At 38.9% G+C, this 13,357-nt stretch overlaps 1 protein-coding gene across 2 annotated transcripts in view; it reads left to right on the top strand.

The window, feature by feature from the left end:
- The window catches only part of Ntan1 (N-terminal amidohydrolase 1), a 103,898-nt gene that overhangs the window by 72,930 nt on the left and 17,611 nt on the right, over positions 1 to 13,357 (top strand). For both annotated transcript variants that reach the window (XM_019054445.2, XM_072304943.1), the window contains 3 exons: positions 3,344 to 3,409; positions 10,245 to 10,424; positions 11,412 to 11,519. In XM_019054445.2, coding sequence (XP_018909990.1) covers positions 3,344 to 3,409; positions 10,245 to 10,424; positions 11,412 to 11,519 — 354 coding nt within the window. The remainder of the gene's footprint in view (positions 1 to 3,343; positions 3,410 to 10,244; positions 10,425 to 11,411; positions 11,520 to 13,357) is intronic.

Genomic DNA, 13,357 nt, shown 5'->3' with positions numbered 1-13,357 from the left:
TTTTTTGTCATAATCGTTTCCTCGGCGGCTGCTCCGTCCATGATGGATCAGGAAATCTCATCAATGGATATTAATTAAACTAAAATGCTTTGTTTCTGACCCTTCAAGAAGATAAGTAAATAGGTCTCGATTTTTAATTTGCCCTTGACTAATGAACAATAAAAGCCTGACGTCTCCATTAATGTCTTACTTCTCTTCATTAGAGAAAGGCTATGTCCAATAATAGACTTAATTAAAGATGAACTTTGGAGTAACGTTTTCCTCTTAATTTTTTACCATGATTTGAAAAGAGAGGTCTTCAGGATGTTTTCATTCCGATACTTGGAAGGAAGTTAAGTTTTTTTTAATATCTTTTCCAATGTCACTTAGCTGGGGCGCTAAGTGGATTTTTTTTTATTTATTTTTATCTTTTAATGTGATTAGACATATACATCAATGGTGAACCTAGAAAAATTTCGATTGTGCGAGGAATATGGATTGATTGCGTCTGAGAATCGCTGCATTACACACAGTTTTACTCAATGTACCGATCAGTTATCCTTCAAAATAGTAAAATGTTAAACAACATCTGAAATGATGCAACTGGAGATAGGATTGTGGTTAAGTGATCTCACCTTCATTATGCACCCCCTTAAAATGGAAGGATTAATAAAATGAACTTCAAATTTCTTCAATCAAAGTGAAAAACTCTGCTGAAGTTGCGTGTAAAAATCAATGTCTCATTTCCGTATTTTCAGAAACGAGTCGGTGAAAATGCCTCATTTTTTTTTTTAATTTCATGGAAAATAAACTTGATTTTTCTCTTCTTTTAAAGTAGCATGTCCTACCGCGATGTGCAAAAAGAACGTTCGATAGGTATGTCATAACTTTTTCAATGTTAGAGTTTAAATTTTCCGGTTGGGACTTTCTGAGAACTTTTAGACTGTGAGGACTTTTTACCTGTAGAGAGAACTTTTTTTTTTTTTTTTGGGGGGGGGGGGGGGTCATAACATCCCGACACAGTCACGTCGATGATTAGAACAACCGTCCAAACCGAAACATTAGCTCAAACATTGAAAAAGTTATGAAGTATCAAGCACTTCTTTTGCCCATCCCGGCATATCACATGAAACAATCATATTTGAGTTCAGTGTAAGTATTCGTTTAGCAGCCGCACACTGTGGTATTGGACCTGAAAAGCCGGCCAAAACTATTAATCACCAGATATCGCCGAGTTTTAAAAATATTTTACAATCAGTACTTCTTCTTAAGTGATAATATGCACAATTTAACCACCCAACACATCATATGACAATTTGCGGAGAGTTTAAAGAGGGTGCAAGAAGCCCTCCAAAAAGCCTTTAAAAGGACGCAAAGTATCTAACTAAAGCGGTGCATTTAGACGAGTTTCTCCTTCATCTATGGTCTACTTTTCGAAATAAGGACTTTCTATTACCTCATTAATGGTTTTTTTTAAAACAGCGTAAGTCACTTCAAAATTTTTGACGAAACAGCCGATCTCTCACATTGAGGAGTAATTGTACATTTCTCAAAAAAATTAATATGAATCATTCTAGGTATTAGATTTTTGACATTTTTGAATCAAAATTAGTGCTAGTATGAAAGTGCCGGGACCTCCATATGATGATTTGAGGATAAATTATAGGGTGAAAATGAGTTCTATCATAATAAGAACCATTGTAAGGACAGAAAGTACCTGTGAAAATGATTCATTTTGATGGGTTCCTTCCTAACCCATGGTCCACATCTCAAAGTGAGGCACTTCACTACGAAATTCGTAAGAAAACCACATATCTCACTTTTACGAGGCTGCAAATGTGCCTCACAGCATAAGTACATGGTGCCAGAGGGCCACTTTTAAAGCCCCACCCCCGGGGCCGCATGGACTCAAATTTGTCTGTCAAAGTAAATCATGGCATAAATTCGTCTATACTCAAGGATAATGCACGAAGAGATTGTTAGATAACGGATTAAACACTTTTGCAAGACTTTAAAGTGACCCTCCCATCCGCTTTCAAATTATTTTTTATCCCTCTTTCGAGGGCGTAGGGGCCAAAGAAACAGTTTGCGTGACCGAATATCACCCAATTGGTACTAAATGGGTCAGAGCTGTTGGAAAAATACAATTTCAGTCGTTAGTATCGACATAATTTTTCCCATTCATGTTTGTGAAAATTGCTCAAAAGTCCATCTTTAAAGTCAAAAATTTCAATTTCCTCAGTTTTCCTCAGTCGGTCACCCCTGAATTCTGAAAATACCCACTTCCGACTATAACATCCCGCCTCAAACTGCTTGAGAACAGTTGAGAGAAAAAAGATATCGGCCTCTGAATTTCGAAAAAAACGTTAACTTTTACATCATTTTTCAACCTCCCGTGAAAATCACTAAAAAAAGAAATTTCGAAAATACTGTGGTTAGTTGTGTAGAATATACCCCTAAGAATGTGTTGCATATCGCCGAACTTCCCTCTTATGATCGCACAGTTGAAGTAAACTGATCGACGAGTAGCGCCCCGAAACATATCAAAATAATCGCTGAGAAATAGGTAACTTCGTGGTCTCTTCGCGGGAAATTGAGCCACTCGAAAAATGGTACATACATGTCTACCAGGGTAAAAAACAGTGTAGATTTCGAATATCACATTGGTTTTCCACTAAAAAAAAATTAAAATTGAGGTTTTGGCCAGGTTTTTCGGTCAAATACCACAGTGTGAGCCGCTTCGCTCGGATCGGTTGAGCTATAAAAACGCTCGAAGCCCTCAATCCGCACCTCCTGACGGCGGACTAGATACCATAGTTTTCAAATCTCCCGGGCACCCAGCCAGCCGAAGACGATGGCGGTCCACCGTGGTAATGTTGACATTTCGTGATACCACCTGCGGGCTCCACCACCGGAGTTCTCCCTGGTGCTCAATCGTAATTTCTACAGGGCTAACATTTATTCTTCAAATCAGATTTTTGATAGATCCATCTTGAAACATTTGTGTGATTCATCATTTCTTATCCTCGAAAAAACCAAACCAAAAGTAATAGTAAAAGGAAGTCTCATTCATTAAGATTCCCCCCAAGATCGCTTTTTTACAAGTAAACTTTCGTTCATCTGTAAAATGAAATTTGGTCACGTAGGTATTTGAAATACACCAAGACGAACTACAGAACCAAATCGAACCTGTTGTAATGCTATCTGCATCCTCTGTGCGCATGCTCATTGAATTGAAAGATGTTCTTAAAAATTATTTTCTTTACCCTCCTGGAATTTTACCATTAGTCTATTGTAATACTATTTTTTTATTGCTCTATTTTTTTTTCTTCTGAAAGGTAAATGTGACTGTTTTCTTTTCTAGAACACGTTACAATCCTTGCTGGAGATAATGTCACAACCTGTATACTTGTATTTTTGAGGCATCCTGGTAAGAATGAAAGACTGCTCTGATTTTTCTTTGTACTCATATAAAATTTTGGAAGTTTTCATTGTGTCTAGTATAACTACCCTTGTGAGCTTTTTATGTGAGGAAGCATTAGGCAAAATGGAAACGTTCACTGAAAAATTGTTCATTTCATCGAATTCCCTTGTTTTTCACAATTTGAAAGAGAGACAATGTGCAGATTGCTTTTATGCTAAGATGTTGAACCGTTTTATTTATTTGCTTTGCGATTTGATGGTAAGTAATGTACAATCTCAGCATTCACAAGATAGTAATTTAAGCCTTCCAAGAAAATGCACCCTTTCTTTTTTGACAAGTGATAACAGAAGTTTTTTTTAGTCATAAATGGAGAGAGAAAACCACATTTCCTACAGATATTTTAATTATTAAGGAGACAATCAATAACAATCTTTTTATATAAAAAGAAGCAAAAGACAAAAAATATTGAATGAGGGGATAAGTATTGTATTTCCTCAAACTGACAATAATCATTCTTTTCTTATCTAGATACCATTTTTATGAAAGAAAAATTTTACTTATTGCCAGCCTCCCAGAGCTATATAGTTATCAGAGTACTTTCTTGCAACTCCATTTAAAGAAGGAGGAGAACTAATTTTTAGTGTATTTTCCGAATAGTGTATTTTCCAAAGGAAATACACTATTGCGTTCTCCCCTGATGTCAGACCTGGACCAAAGACCATGTAATGAGCATCGATCATGGGTCGTAGATTACGAATATGCATGCCGTTTTATGTCATGTTTTATATATATATATATATACACACACACGCAAAACAATCATTACGAGCAATAGGCCAACTAAAGTTTTACTATGGCAATAAAACCAGGGATTTTATTGTATAAAATAACACAAGATTTTATTGTAAACAAGGTGGAGGATTACGTACCAGACGTTTCGACATTCTAACATATGTCTTCATCAGTGTTAAACAAAACAGTCAAACAAAGTAACAAAGAACACTACTTTAAAAAGGCCCGAGGCAAGTCGAAACGCAATTACATGGTTGTGAGAAATACAAAACGGTTGGTGAAATTACAAAATCATACAGGAAAAAAGTCTAGCGTGCTAGAGTACAAGTGAGTAAAAAACTAAATTCATAACCTCAAACTCAGGTCAACAAATCAAACTGAAAACGGTACATGCAGCGCATTCTGTAGTGAAAAAGAGGAAGCACTACTAAGTTGTGAGATTAAGCTGAACCTATCAGGATAGGATCATAGATGGCGCTCAGGCACTGCGTGTCAATTCGTGAATTCACCGGCGTGCAATTCTTTTTAATTTTAATAGCCTCATGAAACAGCCGAGCCTGCAAGTTTTTCTCCTTAACCAAAATTTTGGGATCTTTAAAATTGAAACTATGACCAAACTCCTGACAGTGTTTTTTAAGTGCTGTCTGTTCATTTTTATCATACATATGTGATTTTATCCATTCTTTGAGATACCTTTTACTCTGACCAACATAAGAGCCCTCACAATCATTGCACTGCAGTTGGTAAACTATGTTTGATACTTTTCCATCAGGGTCTTTTTTTTTTTTTTTCCTTTTTCTGGTGGGTTGCCCCATGCACTGCGACCTCTCGATCTATTGTGCCCAGTTGTTGGTTCCTGGTTAGTCCCAGAAGCCCTCCCCTTCAACAAGTTGGAGGAGAGTGCCCGCAACTAACTCAGGTGCTAGACAGTCATCCCAGGAGTTATCTCCTCGGATGTCCTGTCTTTTCTTTTCCAGAGCTTCACAGTCGAAGATGATATGCTCTGCAGTTTCCTCTTCTACCTCACACAGCCTACACTTTGGTTCATCCTTGAAGATACCCATCCTGTGCATGTGTTTCCGCAGGAGATTGTGTCCTGTCAGTAATCCCGACAGTATACCTAGCTGCTCCCTGCTACGATGCAACAGGTTTGCAGTCATTTTCCTTGAGTAGCCTTCCAGCATTTGCTTGGAATGTCTCATGCCTTCGGCATTCTGCCACTCTTTGTTCGCCTCTTCCATCACCCAGTCCCTCACTGTTGTTCTGAATCCTTTTCTGGTCAGTCCAAACACTGGTTCTGGTCCGATGTAATTTTCCTCTGATGCCTCCTTAGCTAAGCGGTCAGCAGTTTCGTTCCCCCTCACACCTGTGTGCCCACGAACCCACACCAATGTGACGTGGTTGTCGTTGGCCAGTCTTGTGAGCCTCTGTATGCCCTCCATGGTCAATTTTGAATTGACCTTGAAGTTTGATACCGCTTTTAGAGTTGCTTGGCTGTCCGAGAAAAAGGTGATCCTTTTGTCTCTCCAGCCTTTGTCTATAGCGTTATTCGCTGCCATCATTATGGCGTATAGCTCCGCCTGGTTCACCGTGGTGCTCCTGCCGAGACTCGCCTTCAGTTTGCAGTTTTTGTTTCCGTACACCGCTGCTCCTGTCTTATCTCCTGACTTAGATCCGTCAGTGAAGTAGCTAACTTCCGAGGCAGCCAGGGCATCGTCTACCATTTTCTGGTTCCCCTCGCCTTCGCTGATGCGGAGCCTGTATGGAATGTCGAAGTTGTACGTTGTTTTCATTTGATCAGATTCGATAGAGTAAACCACCAGCGTCTCGTTGAGAAACTCGCGAAGATGCTTCCTGGAAATCACACCAAGCTTATAGCTTCATATCTAACTGATAGAGAATTCAGGGTGCGTTTCGAGGACGCATATTCCGAGTTTAAACCAATAAGAGCTGGCGTTCCACAAGGGTCTGTTCTATCACCCCTTCTGTATAGCCTGTTCACAGCTGATATTCCAAAACCTAAAGGAAACTCTGAGTTGGGTGTGTTCGCGGATGATACTTCGGTTTTCGCGAGCGCCCCAACTTATGAGGAAACTGTGGACATGCTGCAGACCAGCCTGGACGAAATCGAGGAATGGACGAATGCTGACGGGTCCAAGTTAAATCCAAACAAGTCTGAAAACGTGATTTTCACACTGAGGAATTTTGTCCATATTCCCTTGGTACTAAATGGACAAGCTATACCCCAATCACAAGCAGCCAGATACCTTGGTCTTATCATGGACTCTAAACTGAATTATGCTGAACATATTTCTAGGAAAAAGAAGCAAATCGAACTCAAACTGTTAAAAATGTATTGGTTATTCGGAAAGAAATCTAAACCTAGTTTAAATAATAAAATCTTACTATACAAGTCCATGATAAGACCAATCTGGGCATACGCCAGTCAGATGTGGGCCTGCGCTGCCAATTCCAACATACAGAAGATGGAAACGGTCCAGAACAAAATTTTAAGACAAATAGCAAACGCTCCATGGTATATGAGGAACGAGGATATCAGATCTGAACTCGGCTTAGAAAGTATGGACGTTTTCATCTCCCGTATGTACGGAAGGTATGAAAAGCGTCTGGAGTCCCATCCCAATCCAGAGGCAATTAAGCTTCTGGACTGGGCAGGGGATACCAGACGTTTAAAGCGCAGGAAGCCACACGAACTTTACACACCTGACTTCCGCAAAATTTAAATAGCATCTTCAATTCACGGGCTCTATTCCCCTCTACCTTTGTCGGCAAGGGAATATCCCATCAATAAAGACAAAAATTTCTAGTAAAATAGTTTATTTATGCACATGTTATTACAGTTAGGTATTTTAGCACTTTTTACCACTTATTTCACACTAAGATTTTCAATTTATCCGTCTACTACATCTCAACATTCTTGATTAACTTATTGTATTTTACTTTTTCCTTTTATGTTTAATTTTAACGTCTTACTTTTCTCTTCTTTTCTTAATTTTTCACTTTAATTCTGCATCTATTTATCTCTACCATTCTGTTCCAATAGTTATTTTCTAAAAGTGCCGCATCAATTGTATTGTAAATTATTATTTTACAATTTTAAAAATAAGTGTAAAAAGACCTTTTGGGTCTGATCACTATATTGTACTTTATATTTAATCTGTATATAGTACCAAATAAAAAAAAAAAAAAAAAATTTGATCAGAGACCATGTGTAAAGCCGGAGGGAAGCTTGGACTCTCACAGAGTGACTGGTGTCTTGGCCGCAGTTTGCCATCTAAGCTGTTGGTTTTCAGCCTAAAGGCTCCTGCTACTGCCTCCCCCTTCACTGCTAGGTGCAGGGGTGGCAGGCCTAGCATCACCTCCATTGCCGCTGTTGGAGTTGTTCTCACTGCTCCTGTCGTGTACAAGCATGCCAGTCTTTGCAGCGAGTCCAGCTTATTCCGAGTTCCCTTCTGCTCCGTTTTTTCCCACCATATGCATGCTGCATATGTTATGATGGGTCTTACTATCGACGTATAGACCCATTTGGTTATCGCCGGTTTCAGCCCCCACCTCTTGCCAACCGACCTTCTGGCCAAATTCATGGCCCTTTTTGCTCGGTTTATGATGTGCTCTAGGTGCTGGTTCCAGTTCATTCTTTTATCTAGGTAGACACCTAGATATTTGACTGTGTCAGCCACCTTAATTTCACTTCCAAAAATTCTTGGAGCTTGGATGTTACGTAGGTTGTATTTCCTTGTGAATGGGACCAATGTCGTCTTCGTAGGATTCACCCTGAGGTTCTTATCTCTGCACCACTCCTCCACGATCCTGAGAGCTCCGCTCATTAGGTCTGAGAGGTCGTTGCAGTGTTTTCCTCTTATCAGTATAACGAAGTCATCTGCATATGCTTGCGCATAGTATCCAGCCTCATTTAGACGAACCAGAAGTTCATCTGCTACCAGGTTCCACAATTTGGGAGAGATGACTCCCCCTTGTGATCAGGGTCTTTACTCTTCAGTCTAGTGAACAATGATTTGATATTAAAACTGTTTTCATAAACAGCTTGAAAACCTGCAGCTCTGAAGTTTCGATTTAACTTTTCAGAGAGACCAGGCACTTACGGCATTTTAACAATTTTGCTGACATTAAATTTATTTTTAACTGACAAAACCTTTTGACAAAACTTCGACCTTTGACCCAATTTTCTGACCGAATTAATCGGATGTGAGTTTTCGACTAATAGTCGTTCAGCTTTTTGAGTGCTTTCACTTATGTAGATCTTATCAGTTAATTTAAGTACCCGGTGGATCAGATTTTTGGCCACATTTAATTTTTGGTGATAAGGTACATCAGACAAGAAATTTAAGTACCAGCCCGAATGTGTTGGCTTTTGATACCACCTTGTACAGATTTTACCGTCAGGCCCACGGATGACAGTGAGGTCCATAAAATTCAAGGCTCCGTTTTCAGTTTGATTTGTTGACCTGAGTTTGAGGTTATGAATTTTGTTTGTTACTCAATGTACTCTAGCACGCTAGACTTTTTTCCTGTATGATTTTGTAATTTCACCAACCGTTTTGTATTTCTCACAACCATGTAATTGCGTTTCGGCTTGCCTCGGGCCTTTTTAATGTAGTGTTCTTTGTTACTTTGTTTGACTGTTTTGTCTACCACTGATGAAGACATATGTTAGAATGTCGAAACGTCTGGTACGTAATCCTCCACCTTGTTTATAATAAAATCTTGTGTTATTTTATATAATAAAATCCCTGGTTATATTGCCATAGTAAAACTTGAGTTGGCCTATTGCTCGTAATGATTGTTTTGCATTTATATTAATTTTTTGCCAATACTCACTCTTATATATATATATATATATATATGTGTGTGTGTGTGAGGGTGTGTGTGTGTGTGTGTTTATTTATGTATGTATTTCCGACTCATCGTGGTTTTTCCGATTTTTGCTTGATTGTATTTCCCTCACTTTAAAAAATTTCAGGGTGAAACTTTTTGCGATGTAAAGAAGAGGAACAGGACTACCATTCTGCGAAAAAAAAAGACGTAGATCGAAGTATTGCATCTCGAATGGTGGGGACGAGAAGTGGGAGGAGGTTCAATTATGTGGGCGCGATAACTCGCGCAAATCAAAAGCTTTCTCCTCGAAAGTTTCACAGAAGGAAGATCATACTTCGTTCTAGGCTGGTATTGAATTTGAGCGAAATCGGTCGAGCCGTTTAAAATTGGGGAGCTTTGAAAGTTTTAGGCAGGGGATGTGCGGCAAAAGAGGAGGGAAGCCGCACAGTGGGTCACGACCTGAAAATTGGTGGACAAGACGGCAATGTTGTCGCACTGTGGGTCACGAACTGAAAATCGGTGGATAAGACGGCAATGTTGTCGTACAATGGGTCACGAACCGATGAACTGGTAGTTGGTGTACACGATGGCTATATTGTCGCACAGTGGGTTACAGACTGATAATTGGTGGACAAGACGGCAATGTTGTCGCACAGTGGGTTATGGAGATTCATCCATTGTCATTCAAGCTTGCCACAGTGTTTGTTGACATTTTTCATATCAGACATTACATGAGGATTGTTGTTGCAATCTGGCGACATGAAGTCCTTATTCGAATAATCAATGCCTCCAACCGTGTAAACGAAAATCCAACCTCCAAAAATTGATAACTCCCCGCCCGTGCGCGGGTCACTTAAAAGACAGAACAACTGAGGCCGGACACTCAAACTAAAAACCGGTGCTCCGCTTCGCTCCGCGCCGGTTTTTAGAATCAATTATCATCACTACAAACCCATTTGTCTTTGCTCCTATTTCCATTTTTGGTATCAATTCCTAACAATAAAATGCATTATTTCTAAAAGTACAAACGAATTGAGGTTCATTGGTTTTCATTAAGTAGAACTTAGTGTCTGAAATAAAGAAAAATAGTAATTGAAAATAATCGCAGTGTCCTTGTCATGGGATGAAAATACATGTTTGCATCTGTTGAGTGGGAGCTCTTGATCTTTAATTCGTGATGGTTGTGTTTCAGGCTCAGGTGCCACTGGTTTGATGCACTACGATGGAAGCGGAACAGATGAAGGTGTGATGTCCATGATCGCCAGAGTCCAGGAGCTGTCTTATGGTTATCCAGAAGGAAGATTAGAGTTGTCTCTCATTGGTGCCTATTCCTCTCACAATTATTCTGTTGAGTTGTTTTATAGTTTAATGGGTATGTAAACAGATCTTTCATGACTTACTTTAGAATACATTTTTTTGAAACTGATCAATTGTACAATTCCTTAAATTGAAATTTTTTAAATCCAATTTCATGAATTCGACCTACTGGCAGGCAAAAAGTTTGTGAAGCAACAACATATTTTTTAGGAAGAATGGTCTGAAACTAAATCTGCTGATCACAAAATTGGTTGCATGAAACGTGCCTAGTTCTTAACTGATTTGTGGTTTAAGTTTCATTGAGATCTTTGATCCAGGGTTTAAGTTTCATCAATGTCATTGGTCCTGTAATAGCGCAAACCCCTCCATAATTGTCTTATCTTCTGTTTTTACCTCATAAAACCACGTATGAAATACATTTTTCAATTTTTTGGGGGGAAAAAATTATGTCTTGTCCTTTTTTGGCAAAAATTACAGTAATCTAGGTTTAATTTAAAAGTCACTTTTATTCATAGAGTACATAGAGTCGTAATGTAAGTGGGAGAGCTGGCGCCACTTTTGAGCATTTTCTAGGTCCCGAAATCCAAGGTTCCTGTGTGACATTGGGTCACTTTTCGATACATGATTGATTGTTTGCGACACATGGGTATCCGGCCATCCGATGTAAACAAAAAAGATGGGAAATTACCACGTATTCCACACAGCCATTTTGGATCGAACGTAGATCAAAAAAGTGACCCAAGCTCGGCGCACACGGGGCTCGGAACTCGTCGAGCAGAACATGGCGCCAGCTTTCCCATTTACATTACGACTCTATGTACTCTATGATTTTATTGGGTATATAATTCATTTACATACCTATCTGGCTAAATATCTGACAAGAGAAAAATCATCAATTGTCAGTATGTTCTGAATGGAGTATGTAATTGACTTTGACAATGAGCTAAGAGAGACGTAGAGATGATAAGAGAGGTACTATCATTCCCAAATTATTGTTCTAATTTTCTCTCCATTTACCTGTTTTTTCTTTGTTACTTTTTAGTTGCATTCCATAAACAAGCGGTAGAGATAGATTTAGTGCTAGCTGTCGTTGGTGAGCTAAACACGATTGTTCGGAATGGCACTCATTGGCCTATTTTATATGGAGCTGGTAATTATGACACTCAGCAATTTTTATCACCAAGCAAAGAAAAGCTTTGATTAGTTTCAACTGGGATTTGAATTTCTAAGATGTCAGCTGAAAAGTAAAGCGGAAGAGCCTCTGACAAAAAATGAAATAAGTTGTAGAAAATGTAAAATCTGCCTTTTAGCTCCTTCAGGTCAACCGCATTTTTGAAGACGTGCAAATGTAACTTAGAAATAAATAAAGAACACATAACATGGATAGGGATTTTCATCCTCTTTCATCAAATTCCTAATTAACCAAGGAACACGCTGTCACATTTTTGTTTTCATTTATCATAATTTACCCATATTGTTTAAATTTTCTCATGTTTAATCACCTATGCTCTAAAGAAAATTTTAGCAATTTACGAAAGTTACTCTTGTCTATTCGTTATACATAACTCTCCAGTTGGAATGATTTATCGGAAATTCTGAAGCTATTTTTTCAATCACTTGTAAGATGATGATGTTGTTACTCTGTAAGTATTAAATGTAAAAATCTTTCATGCCATCAGTATGAGTCTAGAACGAAAGAGGGTTATTCATATAGGCGAAAAATGTACCCAGCCCGAAATGTACGAAACTTTGTGGGCTGATAGTACTAGTTGAGAGAGGCTTATCCCTAGCTCCGTTTTTGCAGGAACCCCAGGGAAACAGCGTTGCCATTTTTTAAAGTCGTAACCTTCAAACATCCATAACTTTCGCAGAAATGCAGTTACAGAGCTCGTATTTATACCAAAAGATGCAAAAAATTACGTTCTATCGACTTATGCCAAAGAAATTTTAATTTGACTCCGTCGTTGCCACGTTTTGGCCATTTTTTTAATTTTCGTAATTATTTAAAATCACGTTACCGCCTAAAAAAGTGTTTGCGGTTGGTGGGGATTGAATAAAAACATGTCAGAATTATTGTTCGTTTGATTCCGCATCCATCGATATATTATAATTTTCTGAGAGACTTAGGGAACACGAGTTATAGCGATTTGAAAATTCGGCAACACGCCCGATACCCCGATATTGACGCTCGTTTAGGTACGTTTTGCAACTCCGTGTTAAAGCAAAACGCCTAGACCAAACAAAATTCGAAAAGTCAGTTCATGTTTTGCGCTTTTTTAAAACTTTCACATGATTTTTAGGAATTCAAGTAGCGGCGGTGTTGCCGGTTTTCAATGAAAACCACCGCTGCGATCACAATTTAAAGCAGTACTCATTTAGTCTTATCCAGCTACATTTGTTAACCTAAACTGACCATTTGCGACATGGTGTTGACAACATTGCCTAATTTCCGTCGGAATTCGCGTAGAGGCGGGGTTGCCAGTTTTCATAGAAACCGCCAATTGCAATCAAAAAAAAAAAAGGTATTACTTCTTTAATCACGTTCAGCCTTATTCTGTAGTTGGAATTGTTTATTTATCGAATCGATGGTTTCCTCTATCTCTCAGGAACGGCAGTGGTGCCTGACAGTGCCGAGATATCGATATTGTATAGAGATCAAGAGCAATGGATCTAGGCCCCTCGCCAAAACTACTCATCGGACCGCTTGAGTGATTCGGTAGCTTTAAATTTCGATATCTCGTTAATACTGTCGGTCACCACTGCCGTTGCGGAGAGATAGAGGAAACCATCGATTCGATAAATAAACAATTCCAACTACAGAATAAGGCTGAACGTGATTAAAGAAGTAATACCTTTTTTTTTTTTGATTGCAATTGGCGGTTTCTATGAAAACTGGCAACCCCGCCTCTACGCGAATTCCGACGGAAATTAGGCAATGTTGTCAACACCATGTCGCAAATGGTCAGTTTAGGTTAACAAATGTAGCTG

This window comes from Bemisia tabaci, chromosome 1 (assembly GCF_918797505.1).
Source record: "Bemisia tabaci chromosome 1, PGI_BMITA_v3".
Classification (NCBI taxonomy): Eukaryota; Metazoa; Arthropoda; class Insecta; order Hemiptera; family Aleyrodidae; genus Bemisia; species Bemisia tabaci.
The sequence above is the reverse complement of the archived record's forward strand: the minus strand, read 5'-3'. Positions and strand labels throughout refer to the sequence as shown.